At 40.7% G+C, this 12,451-nt stretch overlaps 1 protein-coding gene across 1 annotated transcript; it reads left to right on the top strand.

Annotated features, from left to right (window-relative positions):
- Nucleotides 1-2,809: 2,809 nt before the first annotated feature.
- Nucleotides 2,810-4,885, top strand: IL5 (interleukin 5). Its single transcript, XM_011951066.1, has 4 exons — nt 2,810-2,990; nt 3,199-3,231; nt 4,186-4,314; nt 4,420-4,885. Exons 1-4 carry the CDS (start codon nt 2,853-2,855, stop codon nt 4,516-4,518), a joined length of 399 nt encoding a protein of 132 aa, XP_011806456.1. The 5' UTR covers nt 2,810-2,852; the 3' UTR covers nt 4,519-4,885.
- The last annotated feature ends 7,566 nt before the right edge of the window (nt 4,886-12,451 follow it).

The raw sequence follows: 12,451 nt of genomic DNA, 5'->3' as shown, positions 1-12,451 counted from the left end.
GGAGAAGGGAGACAGGGGTTGGGAGCTGTTGTTTAATGGGCACAGAGTTTCAGTTTTGCAGGATGAAAAGAGTCCTGGAGATTTGTCACACAACATTATGAATGTACTTAAGGCTACTGAGCTGTACACTTAAAAAATGGTTAAGATAGTAAATTTATGTGTATTTTGCCACACTTAAACATTTCTAAAAGAAATACAATTTTGAATAGAAATATTTTTTATAACTAGCCTTCCAATAAGAACCCTCAGTTTTGCTGTAAAACAGAGGATGCAAAATGGTGCATTATGTAGTTGCCAACATTTGAAAAATCCAGAGATTATATATAATAAGCAGGATTTCAGGCTTCTTTTTGTCATTGTTGTTGTGTTTTTTTGTTTTTTGTTTTTGATTTTTGTTGTTTTTGTTTTTGTTTTGTTTGAGACAGAGTCTCACTCTGCTGTGCACGCTGGAGTGCAGTGGTGCAATCTCAGCTCACTGCAACCTCTGCCTCCTGAGTTCAAGCAATTCTCCTGCCTCAGCCTCCCGAGTAGCTGGGATTACAGGCACACACCACTATGCCTGGCTAATTTTTGTAAAGGCTTCTTTGAAAAACGGAATGATCTGGTAATGTGAGCCCAAGTGTGTCACCTGGCAACTATCAGCTGGAGCTGAGCAGCACCTGCCACCTTTAGACAGATCATGCGCGCTATAGTTTGATGTGACCGCCACCAGCTTTGATGTGTTACAGCCTGCCCATTTCACTCACTGGTCTTGAACTCCTGGGCTCAAGAGATCCACGGCCTGGGCTTACCAAAGTGCTGGGATTACAGGCATGAGCCACTGTGCTCAGCCTAATTTTTTATTTTTTGTAGAGATGGAGTCTTACTATGTTGCCCGGGATGGTCTCAAACTCCTGGGCTCAAGCAGTCCTTCTGCTTCAGCCTCCCAAATTGCGGGGATTACAGGCATGAGCCGCCTTGCCCAGCCTCCTATGATAGAATTTAAGTACTCAGAACTTTGTGTGTTTAAGGTACTAAAATAACAAGTTATTGGGCCATTCCTCTGAAACTTTCACCTAAGCCCTGACTTCCTCAGTGTAACACAAAAGTGTCAGGGGGAATCAGAGAGAACTCTCTCGTACTCTCTGGGAAGAGAAAGTTCCTGCCAGAACTCAGCTTCTTTTCTGAGAACACCATTTTAAGAGCACTTTGACCAAGCCTATTGTGATTCCTACCGGATAGATTTTCTGAAGTGAGCCAAACTTCTGCAGTCTCAAGGAAACATTTCTCAAGGAAAACATTTCTCAAGTGTGCAAATCAGACACGTCTAACCAAGAGTCCAAAACTTCAGCACAAACAAAACCAAACGTGGTACAAGAAGGCTGCCACTGAAATCCAAGACTATCTTTGTCTTTCCAGTGCAGAGCTGGGATTGCATATGTATGAAAGGTGTGTCTACCTCCCAGCTGCCTCAACTTCTCATACACAACTACACCTAGCTTTGGAAAAGTGTTCCGGGCAACAGTTTGTGTTTGGTGCCATCTGTTCTTGATGCTCAAGACAGGCCTGAAGTCAGGCTTCTAGGCTGCCAACATAGAGCCACTCTGGGATGCTCACTGAAGCACTCTATTAAAAACAATGGGCCACATACACCTCCATCATATGTGCTCAGGCCAGGGAAAAAGGAAGTGTGTGGTCTAGGAGGGGCCCTCATTTGCGCCTTTCTGGGATTACAGGTCTGAGCCTAAGGAACAAAGGCTGATTCCCCTAATCTCATGGCTCACCCAAGGTGTGAAAGGACACCTCCACCTTATGGGACATAAAGGAGAGGACACATCCATGTATTATGTGTCTGTGACAGATATTTATTGGTTGCTGTCCCAGAATCTGTGTCCCTCTTACTACTGAGACCCCATATTTCTCAGCTATGCAATTGAGGTGAGGTTAGGGTCACTGGTAGCTCCAGGGAGAGCCAATCAGTCTATTCCACACGCTGGTCACAGTTCAAGGATGAACATGGGACCCTTGTCAGAAAGAGACTGAATTTGAAAGCTTTTGATTAAACAATCAGAAAAGCACCGCTTGCTTTTTCCTGCTGCTCATGAACAGAATACGTATAGATCCAGGAGTCTGGACATCATCTTGAGACCTCAACAGGAAAGCTGCCCAAGGATGGAGTCAAGGAAGAGTCACTGAAACCATCAAAATGTAAAAGAGCCTCCATTCCTGGACTGTTTGGTTCTATGAGCCAATACCTTCCCTCTTTATCTTCAACCACTTTGGGCTAGGTTTTTAGTCACTGGCAACAGAAAGGATACTAATCAAGACCCCAGTGAACAGAACTTAACCCTGCCAAGGCTTGGCAGTCTCCGTTTTAATCACTGTCTTCCCACCAGTATTTTCAATTTCAATTAAGACAGATTAATCTCGCCACAGTCATGGTAGAACATAGCCGATCTGAAAAACATTCCCAATATTTATGTGTTTTGGCATAAAATTATGTTTAGTGGCCTATCTTATACTTCTCCTTTTTGCACACATCCTTTAAGAGGAACTCAATCTTCTGAATTTTAAGAAATGCAAATGTGGGGCAATGACGTATCAACCCAAAGATTTTCTTTGTAATAGAAAATGTTTTTAAAGGGGGGAAATAGGGATTTTTATTATTAAAAGATAAAACTAAATTTACTTTTTAAGATATAAGGCATTGGAAACACTTAGTTTCACAATATGCCATTATTAGGCATTCTCTATCTGATTGTTAGAAATTATTCATTTCCTCAAAGACAGAGAATAAATTGATTGAGGATGCAGTCTTGTACTGTGCACTTTCTTTGCCAAAGGCAAAAGGAGAACATTTCAGAACTGTGAGGATGCTTCTACATTTGAGTTTGCTAGCTCTTGGAGCTGCTTACATGTATGCCATCCCCACAGAAATTCCCACAAGTGCATTGGTGAAAGAGACCTTGGCACTGCTTTCTACTCATCGAACTCTGCTGATAGGCAATGAGGTAATTTTCTTTATGATTCCTACAGTCTTTAAAGTGCATAGGTAATCATTTGTGATGGTTGCTTTACTATATATAGAAATCTGTTATAAATAATAAGATTCTGAGCATGTTAGTACATGAGTGATAACTACATCACCAGCAAACATTCCATTAAAAGTTGTGAATGCTGGTGTGCTGTAAAAATGATTGTATTTCCTTTCCTTTTCAGACTCTGAGGATTCCTGTTCCTGTACATAAACATGTAAGTTAAATTATGATTCAATAAAATGATGGCATGAATAAGGAAATTTCCTATTTTAAGCTGTAAATCATTAGTTATCATTGGAACTATTTAATTTTCTATACTGTGTTTTCATATGGGTGGTTGTGAATGTCTGTACTTATAAATATGAGGAATGACTTTCTATCAAGTAGAATCCTTTAAACAAGTGGATTAGGCTCTTTGGTGATGTTATTAGTTTGCCTCCCAAAAAGCATCATGTCAGGGATTCTTTCCAGAAGGATTCCGCACTGAGTGAGAGGTGCCTGCTAGTCTCCGTGCGGTTCTGACTAGGGTCTTTCTCACTCTAATGTCTTTCTGAAAGTATTAGCAACTCAGAATTATATTTTTAGAACCATGATCAGTAGACATTAAAATATATAACAAATGCCCTATATTAATAATTTCTGCATACTTAAATAATTATGACTATATGACGGTATTGGATGTATTTGAAAATGTCCTGGTCATATTAAAATGTAAAATATATAATTTTATTAGTCTAAATAGAATGAAACTACCAACTAGAACTGTAGAAACACATTGATGTGAGTTTAATGTATAATGTGTTACACTTCCAAAACATTTTTTTCAAGTCACATAATTAAGTTATATCCTTTATAAAACTCCTCAGTAATCTTATAAGCTTCATCTACTTTTTGAAAATTTTATCTCAATATGTGGTGGTTTGTTGCCTAGAAAACAAACAAAAAACTCTTTGGAGAAGGGAACTCATGTAAATATCACAAAACAAAGCCTAACTTTGTGGACCAAAATTGTTTTAATAATTATTTTTAATTGATGAATTAAAATTTATATATATTTATTGTGTACAATATGATGTTTTGAAATATGTATACATTGCAGAATAGATAATGGACCAAATTTTTATACATTATTTTAATTATTTGTATTTTTAAAATTTTCCTGATTTAGCACCAACTGTGCACTGAAGAAATCTTTCAGGGAATAGGCACACTGGAGAGTCAAACTGTGCAAGGGGGTACTGTGGAAAGACTATTCAAAAACTTGTCTTTAATAAAGAAATACATTGACGGCCAAAAAGTAAGTTACACACATTCAGTGGAAACTGTGTTTGTCTGGCTGTGCCTGTTTCTATGGAATTGGCAGTTTCCTATAATATCTGTTGTCATTTTTCTTTTTTCGCAGAAAAAGTGTGGAGAAGAAAGACGGAGAGTAAACCAATTCCTAGACTACCTGCAAGAGTTTCTTGGTGTAATGAACACCGAATGGATAATAGAAAGTTGAGACTAAACTGGTTTGTTGCAGCTAAAGATTTTGGAGGAGAAGGACATTTTACTGCAATGAGAATGAGGGCCAACAAAGGGTCAGGCCTTAATTTTCAATGTAATTAAACTTCAGAGGGAAAGCAAATATTTCAGGCATACTGACACTTTGCCAGAAAGCATAAAATATTTAAAATATATTTCAGATATCAGAATCATTGAAGTATTTTCCTCCAGGCAAAACTGATATACTTTTTTCTTATTTAACTTAACATTCTGTAAAATGTCTGTTAACTTAATAGTATTTATGAAATGGTTATGAATTTGGTAAATTAATATTTATTTCATGTTATGTTGTGTTCCAATAAAACAAAAATAGACAACTGTTCAATTTGCTGCTGGCCTCTGTCTTAGCAGTGGAAGTTAGCCCAGTTCGTTGAGTACATGCCCAGTTTGGAGGGAGGGTCTGAGCACGTGTGGCTGGGCATCCCCATTTCCCTGGAGAAGTCTCAGGGTTGCAAGGCACACCAGAGGTGGAAGTGATCTAGCAGGACTTAGTGGAGATGTGGAGAGCAGGGACACAGGCAGGAGATGAACCTGGTTTTCTCTCTACAGTATACCCAGAACCTGGGATGGTGCAGGGTAAATGGTGGGGAATAAATGAATGAATGTGCTTTCCAAGACTGATTGTAGAATTAAAATGAGTTGTAAGGCTTCCCCTGGAAGAAGGGCAGTGTGGGAACCTGTAACTAGGTTCCTGCCCAGCCTGTGAGAAGAATTTGGCAGATCAACCTCATTGCCAGTATAAAGAGGAAGCCAGAAACCCTCTCTGCCAAGACCTGCAGGGGTTCTTACCCCTCCTGACCCTGCACCATAACAAAAGGAACAGAGAGACACTGGTAGGGCAGTCCCATTAGAAAGACTGAGTTCCGTGTTCCTGGGGGCAGGGCAGCACCAGGCCTCACAACACTCCAATCTGCCTGCTTACAACTATCAGCATCACTAGAGATTCTTCTGTTCGAGAAAACTTCTCAAGGATCCAGAAATTATGCTCTTTAAAATATTTTAAAACTGATATAGACCCAAAGGAGAGACCCAGTAACAATATTCAGCTGTATCATCCATTCTCTCTTTCTTTCATTCAACAAATCTGTGTTGATCATGGGCTCTCTGCTGGGTGTGGGATGCAGCTGTGGGCCTGTGCTGGAGGTCCTTAGAGGCCAGTGCTCCTAGCCTGGGCTTTATCTGTATGGATTGCAGCAGTGTTGGGCTCCACTGCTGTGTGAAGCAATTGCTCCTGCTCTTTCTGGGCATGGGAGAAGGGCCAGAGCAGTCAGACACAGATTCCCACACAGGAGAATGGAACTCCTTCCGAGGAAGAAGACGGTTTTCCTTCCAGCACACGCCCAGGCATGGCGGTCAAGACCGTGGACGAGGTCCCCAACCTGTGTGTGCACCAAGCCCCAGGATCAGGAGCAGAGCCAGTGAGGGAGGAAGATGGATGAGCACAGCACGGTGCTGACAGCTCTAGAAAAAGACAGGAGACAGGAAACAGGAAACTCAACTTGCAAAAAGACTGAATCTCAACTTGATTCAATTAGGCAGATACTGAGTTCCAGAATGCTCCAGGACTATTCTAGGGGCTAGGATTCAATAGTGAATAAAACAGACTAAATCCTTTCCCTTGTACACTTATATTCTCTCAAAAAAGCTCCTTTCCCTTCTTCCTTATCAGGAATGAGTTGTAAGGCTTAACTACTGTAAGGACCCTTATCAGGGTCCAATATAGTTAATAAGGACTTAAGACTGGAATATCACATCTAAATCCCCAATAATGAGCCCTCACCAATCTGCCAGGTCCCAGAGAAGTTAAAAGCAATCAGGGCTGTTTACAACTAACAAATAAAACTTGATTCGAACTTGTCGTGTCAAGCCTGTTGACAACACACACACATGTCCATGTGTCACTGCTGTGCATAAAAACCTCTGACTCACTACCATCTGAAGTCCAGGCTCCTTCACAGGTCATTCGAGCTCGACCTCTGCCCCCTCTAACCCCTGACATACAGAAATACAGGCATTGTCCATGTAACATCCTTGGCAAGAAAACATTAACCAGGTGCCTCATTCCCATTATTTTAAGTGGGAAAAATGTTAATGCATTATGTCTCAACCCAAAATTTTCAACCAACTTCTTGAAACATAAAACATAGTAAAATGCCTGTATATAAGAAAAAAATCACGTTAGGGTGTAAAAATTTAAACAAAATATTTTGTATTTATTTATTTAATTGTAATAAAATAAGGATATAAGATATTTAAAACAGAACTTCCTGATCATTCAGCAGTTAATATAATGTTGTTTTGTCTGTATAACATGCTGCACGTCCCCTTAGTTAGCATTCAGAGGCTTTCCGACTGTCTTCTGTGAACTCTGATTTGCTACCAATTGTATGTGGAATAAACCTAAAGACTTTGTCCATTGACTCTCCTCCTCACTTTGTTGAAGAATTTGTTATGTTTAGGGGACATAAATATTTTTCCAATATAAATATTGGTGGGAAAGCATTGTATTGAGAGACATAGTCTATGACGAAGTGCTCTACGTGGAAAACATTACTTGTGGAGATGTTCAGGCCAGGCGTGGTGGCTTATGCCTGTAATCCCAGCATCTTAGGAAGCTGAGGCAGGAGGATCACTTGAGTCCAGGAGTTCAAGACTAACCTGGGCAACATAGCAAGACCATGTCTCTATAAAAAGAAAGAAAAGTAGCCAGGCGTGGTGGTGCACATCTGTAGTCCCAACTACTCAAGTGGCTGAGGTGGGAGGATCACCTGAACCCAGGAGGTGAGGCTGCAACGAACCCTGATTGTGCCACTCTGGGCAACAGTGTGAGGCTGTTTCAAAAAAAAAAAAAAAAGAGAGATGAACTCTAAAGAATGCTAGCTCTTATTCTTCACAGAATACCTATGAGTTTTCATACCTCTGTGCCTTGGTCCACACTATACCCTCTGTCTCAGTATCTTTGTTCTTTCCCACCCAACAAACTTGTAATTGCCCCTTTAGATGTTTTCATTCACCATCTCCTTCTTTTTTTTTTTTTTTTTTTTTTTTTTTAGAGACAGGGTCTTGCTCTGTCACCCAGGCTGGAGTGCAGTGGTGTGATCATTGCTCACTGCAGCCCTGAACTCCTGGGCTCAAGTGATGCTCCTGTCTCAGCCTCCCCAGTAGCTGGGACTACAGGCACTTACCACCATGCCTAGTTAATATCTTTTAAAATTATTTTGTAGGGATGGGGTTTCACTGTGTGACTGGGTTGGTCTCAAACTTCTGGCCTCAAGTGATCCTCTCACTTTGGCCTCTCAAAGTGCTGGGATTACAAGTATGAGCCACCATACTGGCCTCCTTTTATTTTTATTTATTTATTTATTTACTTGAGATGGAGTCTCACTTTGTCACCCAGCCTGGAGTGCAGTGGCGTGATCTCAGCTCACTGTAACCTGCACCTCCTGGGTTCCAGTGATTCTCCTGCCTCAGCCTCCCGAGTAACTGGGACTACAGGCGCCCACCACCACACCCAGCTAATTTTTTTGTATTTTTAGTAGAGACGGGGTTTCACCATGTTAGCCAGGATGATCTCGATCTCCTGACCTCGTGATCCACCCGTCTCAGCCTCCCAAAGTGCTGGGATTACCGGCGTGAGCAACCGTGCCTGGCCTATTTTTAGTTTTTTAAGAGATAGAGTCTTGCTATGTTGTCCAGGCTGGACTCAAACTCTCGGGTTCAAGTGATCCTCCCATCTCAGCCTCCTAACTGGAACTATAGGCAAGTGCCACCATGCCCAGCAGTTTTTTTTAATCTCAATGTACCTGCCTGTGGCCAGCTGACTTACTGCTTTCATGGTCTCACATCACTGTATACATTTACCATCAGGATCATGACAGAGAGAGTAAAATGCACAGGCCTATAAATGTAATGAGCTGTTACAAAAGTTTCAAAGCCACAGGAAGGTTCTGCCAGGTGCTTAGAATGTTTATTCCATTTATACAATAAAGAACTTGAAAAACAGTCCCAGAGTATAAAAGACTCAAGCCTAAGAGTATCCATTTATCATTTGTCCAATGGAAGTTCCATTCTAATCAAAGAATCATGGCAGATTTAGGTTTTCCTGGTGTATTAGCTCAGACCTCATATCTAACAATGTTTGAAAAGTTTGGATATGTCCTATACTAGTGTGTACTTATCTGATGAATGGCTCTAGGTCTCTCTGGTAAAGGATTAAAGAAAGTTTACTGCGTGTGTATGTAGTGGTATTGTAGAGTCCTCCTGTTCAATCAATGGACACTGGGTTTATGAATGCCTTAGATCTGGGAACTGGATGAAGAGCCTGCTTTTCCATTGTGGTTGCTGATGTCAGCCTTTACCACCTGATTACATATACATGCTAATTGATTATTAATGTCTCTTGTCCCTAGGAACACTTTAATTTCTTAGCCACCACAATAGATCTCTGAAGGTTAAGAGTCAAGGCACCCTGGTTGGCACCATGGCCTTGCTGTTTGTGGTGGTAATTATGTCCTCCTTGCCTCTAATGTTTAAGTGCTTCCAACCTGAGTTCTGCCATTCTAGGGATCTCATGTTGCCTATCCATATTAGGGAGCCCATGTCATTGGCAGCATCTTTCATCTTCAACCCAGCTTACAGGGGATGTCCACCACCAATGTGTGCAATGATGCCTGCTTCTCTTCACTAGTGCATCTGTTGCTGTGTTAGTAAAAGGAGTATATTCTGTGTCCCCCCATAACATACTCAGAGAGTGGGTTCTCAGGCCAGATACGATAAATCCATTTTAGTATTCTTGCTTCTCTGAGCTACCTTTTCTTCAATACTGTGGGAGGAAGTTACGGTGTCTCCACTTCATATTCTGTACACCATCATCAGGATCAGGCTTCAAGGAGCCACTCCAGCAAACTATTAGGACTAGCTCCAGTTGTTTCTGTGAAAACTTAAATTTTGAGTCATAAGTATACCCATGCCAATGAATCAAATCCCATTCAACTCTATATTCTTCTGGACAAACAGTTGCAGGATGCACTAGATTCTGGATTCTGATGGTACATATTAGTGAACTCCTGCACACCTTACACTTCCCTGCCAAGACTGTATGTCAGCTGTGAAGCTATTGCCTCTCAGCTTCAAGCCCACTATACTATACTCTGCTGCAGTTGGGATTCTGCAAACCAATTTCTCCTTTGCCAGCTGAAACCCTGCCAGTATCTGTCAATGGATGGTGTAGACTAGGAGGCTGGAGAAAGCAAAGGGGACTTGTTTCTTTCTATTACTTCCTATCCTTTGTTTTTGTTTCCTGTTCCTGTCCTCTTATATTCCTATTCCTAAACCTAATCCTAACATTAACCCTGGCAGCAGTAGTTGACTGTAGTAGCAACATTTGATTATAGTTTGTAGTTTTTCCACCATTCATAGAATGAACCTTAGCACACTTCATTCCCTGCTGAGACCCCAGCACCAGCCAACCAGCGTTCACTCGGAAGTCTGGATCCCATTCCCATAGGACCCCTTTTCTGAGCTCAGGAACTGCACTGCATGCAGAGCAGCGTCCCCTCCACAGACATCTGAGTTTCAGGTCCACAAAGCCCCTCCTCCAAATTTACAAGTTTTAACAATTTTCACCTGTTCCCTTTGCTTCCCTGACATAGAAGTGCTAGCTGCTTCCCACAGTTGCCACCTCCTTGATTCCCTTTTTACCTACCTTGTTTTTCCTTTTTGCCTGCCTCGTTTTCCAGTACCTGGCTAACAGTTCTTTATATTCAATTCTGTTTATTAAAATAACTGGTATAGTTTTTGTCCCCTGGTTGGTGCCTAGTTAACACAAGATGTTCTTACATCTGACTTTAATTATTGGCCTTGAGGCAATAAGGGGTGTTGAGGGAGGGTTGTGGACAGAACAAATGTCATCTTGTGAAGTGGATGTTTCAAGTGAAATAGTTACTCTGTTTCCAGGCAGGGAAAAGTTAGTCTACTCTGGCAAGGGGGAAAGGTCTGCTTCTACCAATTAAGGAGGGCTCAGAGTATTTGGAGGTTCACAAGTTTTAGGTTTATCCACCCAAATGTTTCTATCCCAGGTCTCACGGTTCCATTCTTTTCTCATAAGAGCCCTGACTTTGACACAGAATGTCCAAAATCCACTCTTCTCCTATGAAGCTCTCAAAGGTCTGTAAATAATCAGATCCTGAGCCTAATTTTCAGATCGGTCTGCCCCACAGTTGCTGGAAATAAGAGACTCCTTTAAAGTTGCCATGGGAGTTGTCAAGCATTCGGAGAATTTGTTAAGTTAGAATTAGATTGCCACAAACCTATCATTTTCTTTTAGTAAGGTCTTCAGTGCTGTCAGAAGAGTCATTGTACTCTGCAATCTTTATAATTAACATTGTTCTCATATAACCCTGCCACTTTATCTTTCATTGTCTTGCTGTCCACCTGCCCCTTATCTAAATTAACCAGAGCTAAAAGCTTAAGAAATTGCAAAGCCACTACCTGCCAGAAGTTATTATCAACCTACTTATTTTCAGCAATAGGTTCATATTATTTTAAAAGAGTGAAAAATCCAATGACAGTGTTCCATTTCCAAGTGTTTGTTACCTAAAACTACATCTGATACTAATTGTCATAGCCAGGTCTCTTCAGAAAGCAGACCTGAGGTCAGGCCTTGCTTGCCTTCTGTGCCTGTAAGTTAAGGGTGGTGTGTTGCTGTTGGTGCAGACAAAGAGACAGATAGGAGGCAGTGAGGGCAATCTGAGAAGGCACACAAATATGTATCCAATACAAATATAAATTTCCACAACTGATGCAAGAAGACATAGAAAAATCTAAACAGATCTAGAACCACTAAAGAAATTAAACCAGTCATTTAAAATCTTTCCTGTAGGAATAAACCAAGTCCAGATAGTTTTCTAGGTGAGTCCTTCTAAACTTTCAGGTCACATATAATTCCAAACATATATAAACTCTTACAGAAAATAAACAAAATGAGATATTTCCCAGCTCATTTTGGGAAGCTAATATACGGCATACCAAAGTCAGTGGAGGAAAATATGTGAAAGAAAAATTATGATCCCATACTCACTCATGAACGTGGTCATAAACATTGTTATCAAAGTTTTATAAATACAAATCCAGCATGTATAAAAAGACATTGCATAACAACTAATGTAATGTCTTTCAGGAATATAGAATTAAATGTCAGGAATATGAAATATTCCCTTCAGGAATATAAAATTAAATGTCAGAAAATCTATTAATGTAATTTACCACATTAATCATTTTTTAAAGAGAAGAATCATGCTGGGCACAATGGCTCACACCTGTAATCCCAGCACTTTGGGAGGCCAAGGTAGGTGGATCACCTGAGGTCAGGAGTTTGAGACCAGCCTGGCCAACACGGTGAAACCCTGTCTCTACTAAAATTCCATAATTAGCTGGGCATGGTGGCGTGCACCTATAATCCCAACTACTCAGGAGGCTGAGGCAGGAGAATCGCTTGAACCTGGGAGGCGGAGGTTGCAGTGAGCCGAGATCACACCATTGCACTCCAACCTGGGTGACAAGAGCAAAACTCAGTCTCAAAAAACAAAACAAAAAAGAGAGAGAGAGAAGAATCACATGATGATATCAATGCACAAAAAGCACTACTGAAATTTTACATTCATTTATGATAATTACTTTTTAACAAAGTCAAAATGGAAAGGAAATTTTTAACCTGATAAACTTACAGAAAATTCTGTGCTCAATGGTAATATGTTCAAATCGTCTCTTTAAAAAAAGAATAATGCAAGAATACCTGCAGGACCACTCTGTGTGCACTACACAATCCCAGGAAGCACGATTTACATCAGAGACATTATATATTTGAAATATGTATGACAATTTCATACCAG

This window comes from Colobus angolensis, unplaced genomic scaffold (genome assembly GCF_000951035.1).
Source record: "Colobus angolensis palliatus isolate OR3802 unplaced genomic scaffold, Cang.pa_1.0 Scaffold314, whole genome shotgun sequence".
Taxonomy (NCBI): domain Eukaryota; kingdom Metazoa; phylum Chordata; class Mammalia; order Primates; family Cercopithecidae; genus Colobus; species Colobus angolensis.
The sequence above is the reverse complement of the archived record's forward strand: the minus strand, read 5'-3'. Positions and strand labels throughout refer to the sequence as shown.

Bases quoted from the DNA above. Each gene is read 5' to 3' on its own strand.
- IL5 (XM_011951066.1), top strand. From the start codon at position 2,853: ATGCTTCTACATTTGAGTTTGCTAGCTCTTGGAGCTGCTTACATGTAT. The intron at 2,991-3,198 runs GTAATTTTCTTT...TTTCCTTTTCAG, and splicing joins CTCTGCTGATAGGCAATGAG to ACTCTGAGGATTCCTGTTCC. The intron at 4,315-4,419 runs GTAAGTTACACA...CTTTTTTCGCAG, and splicing joins AATACATTGACGGCCAAAAA to AAAAAGTGTGGAGAAGAAAG.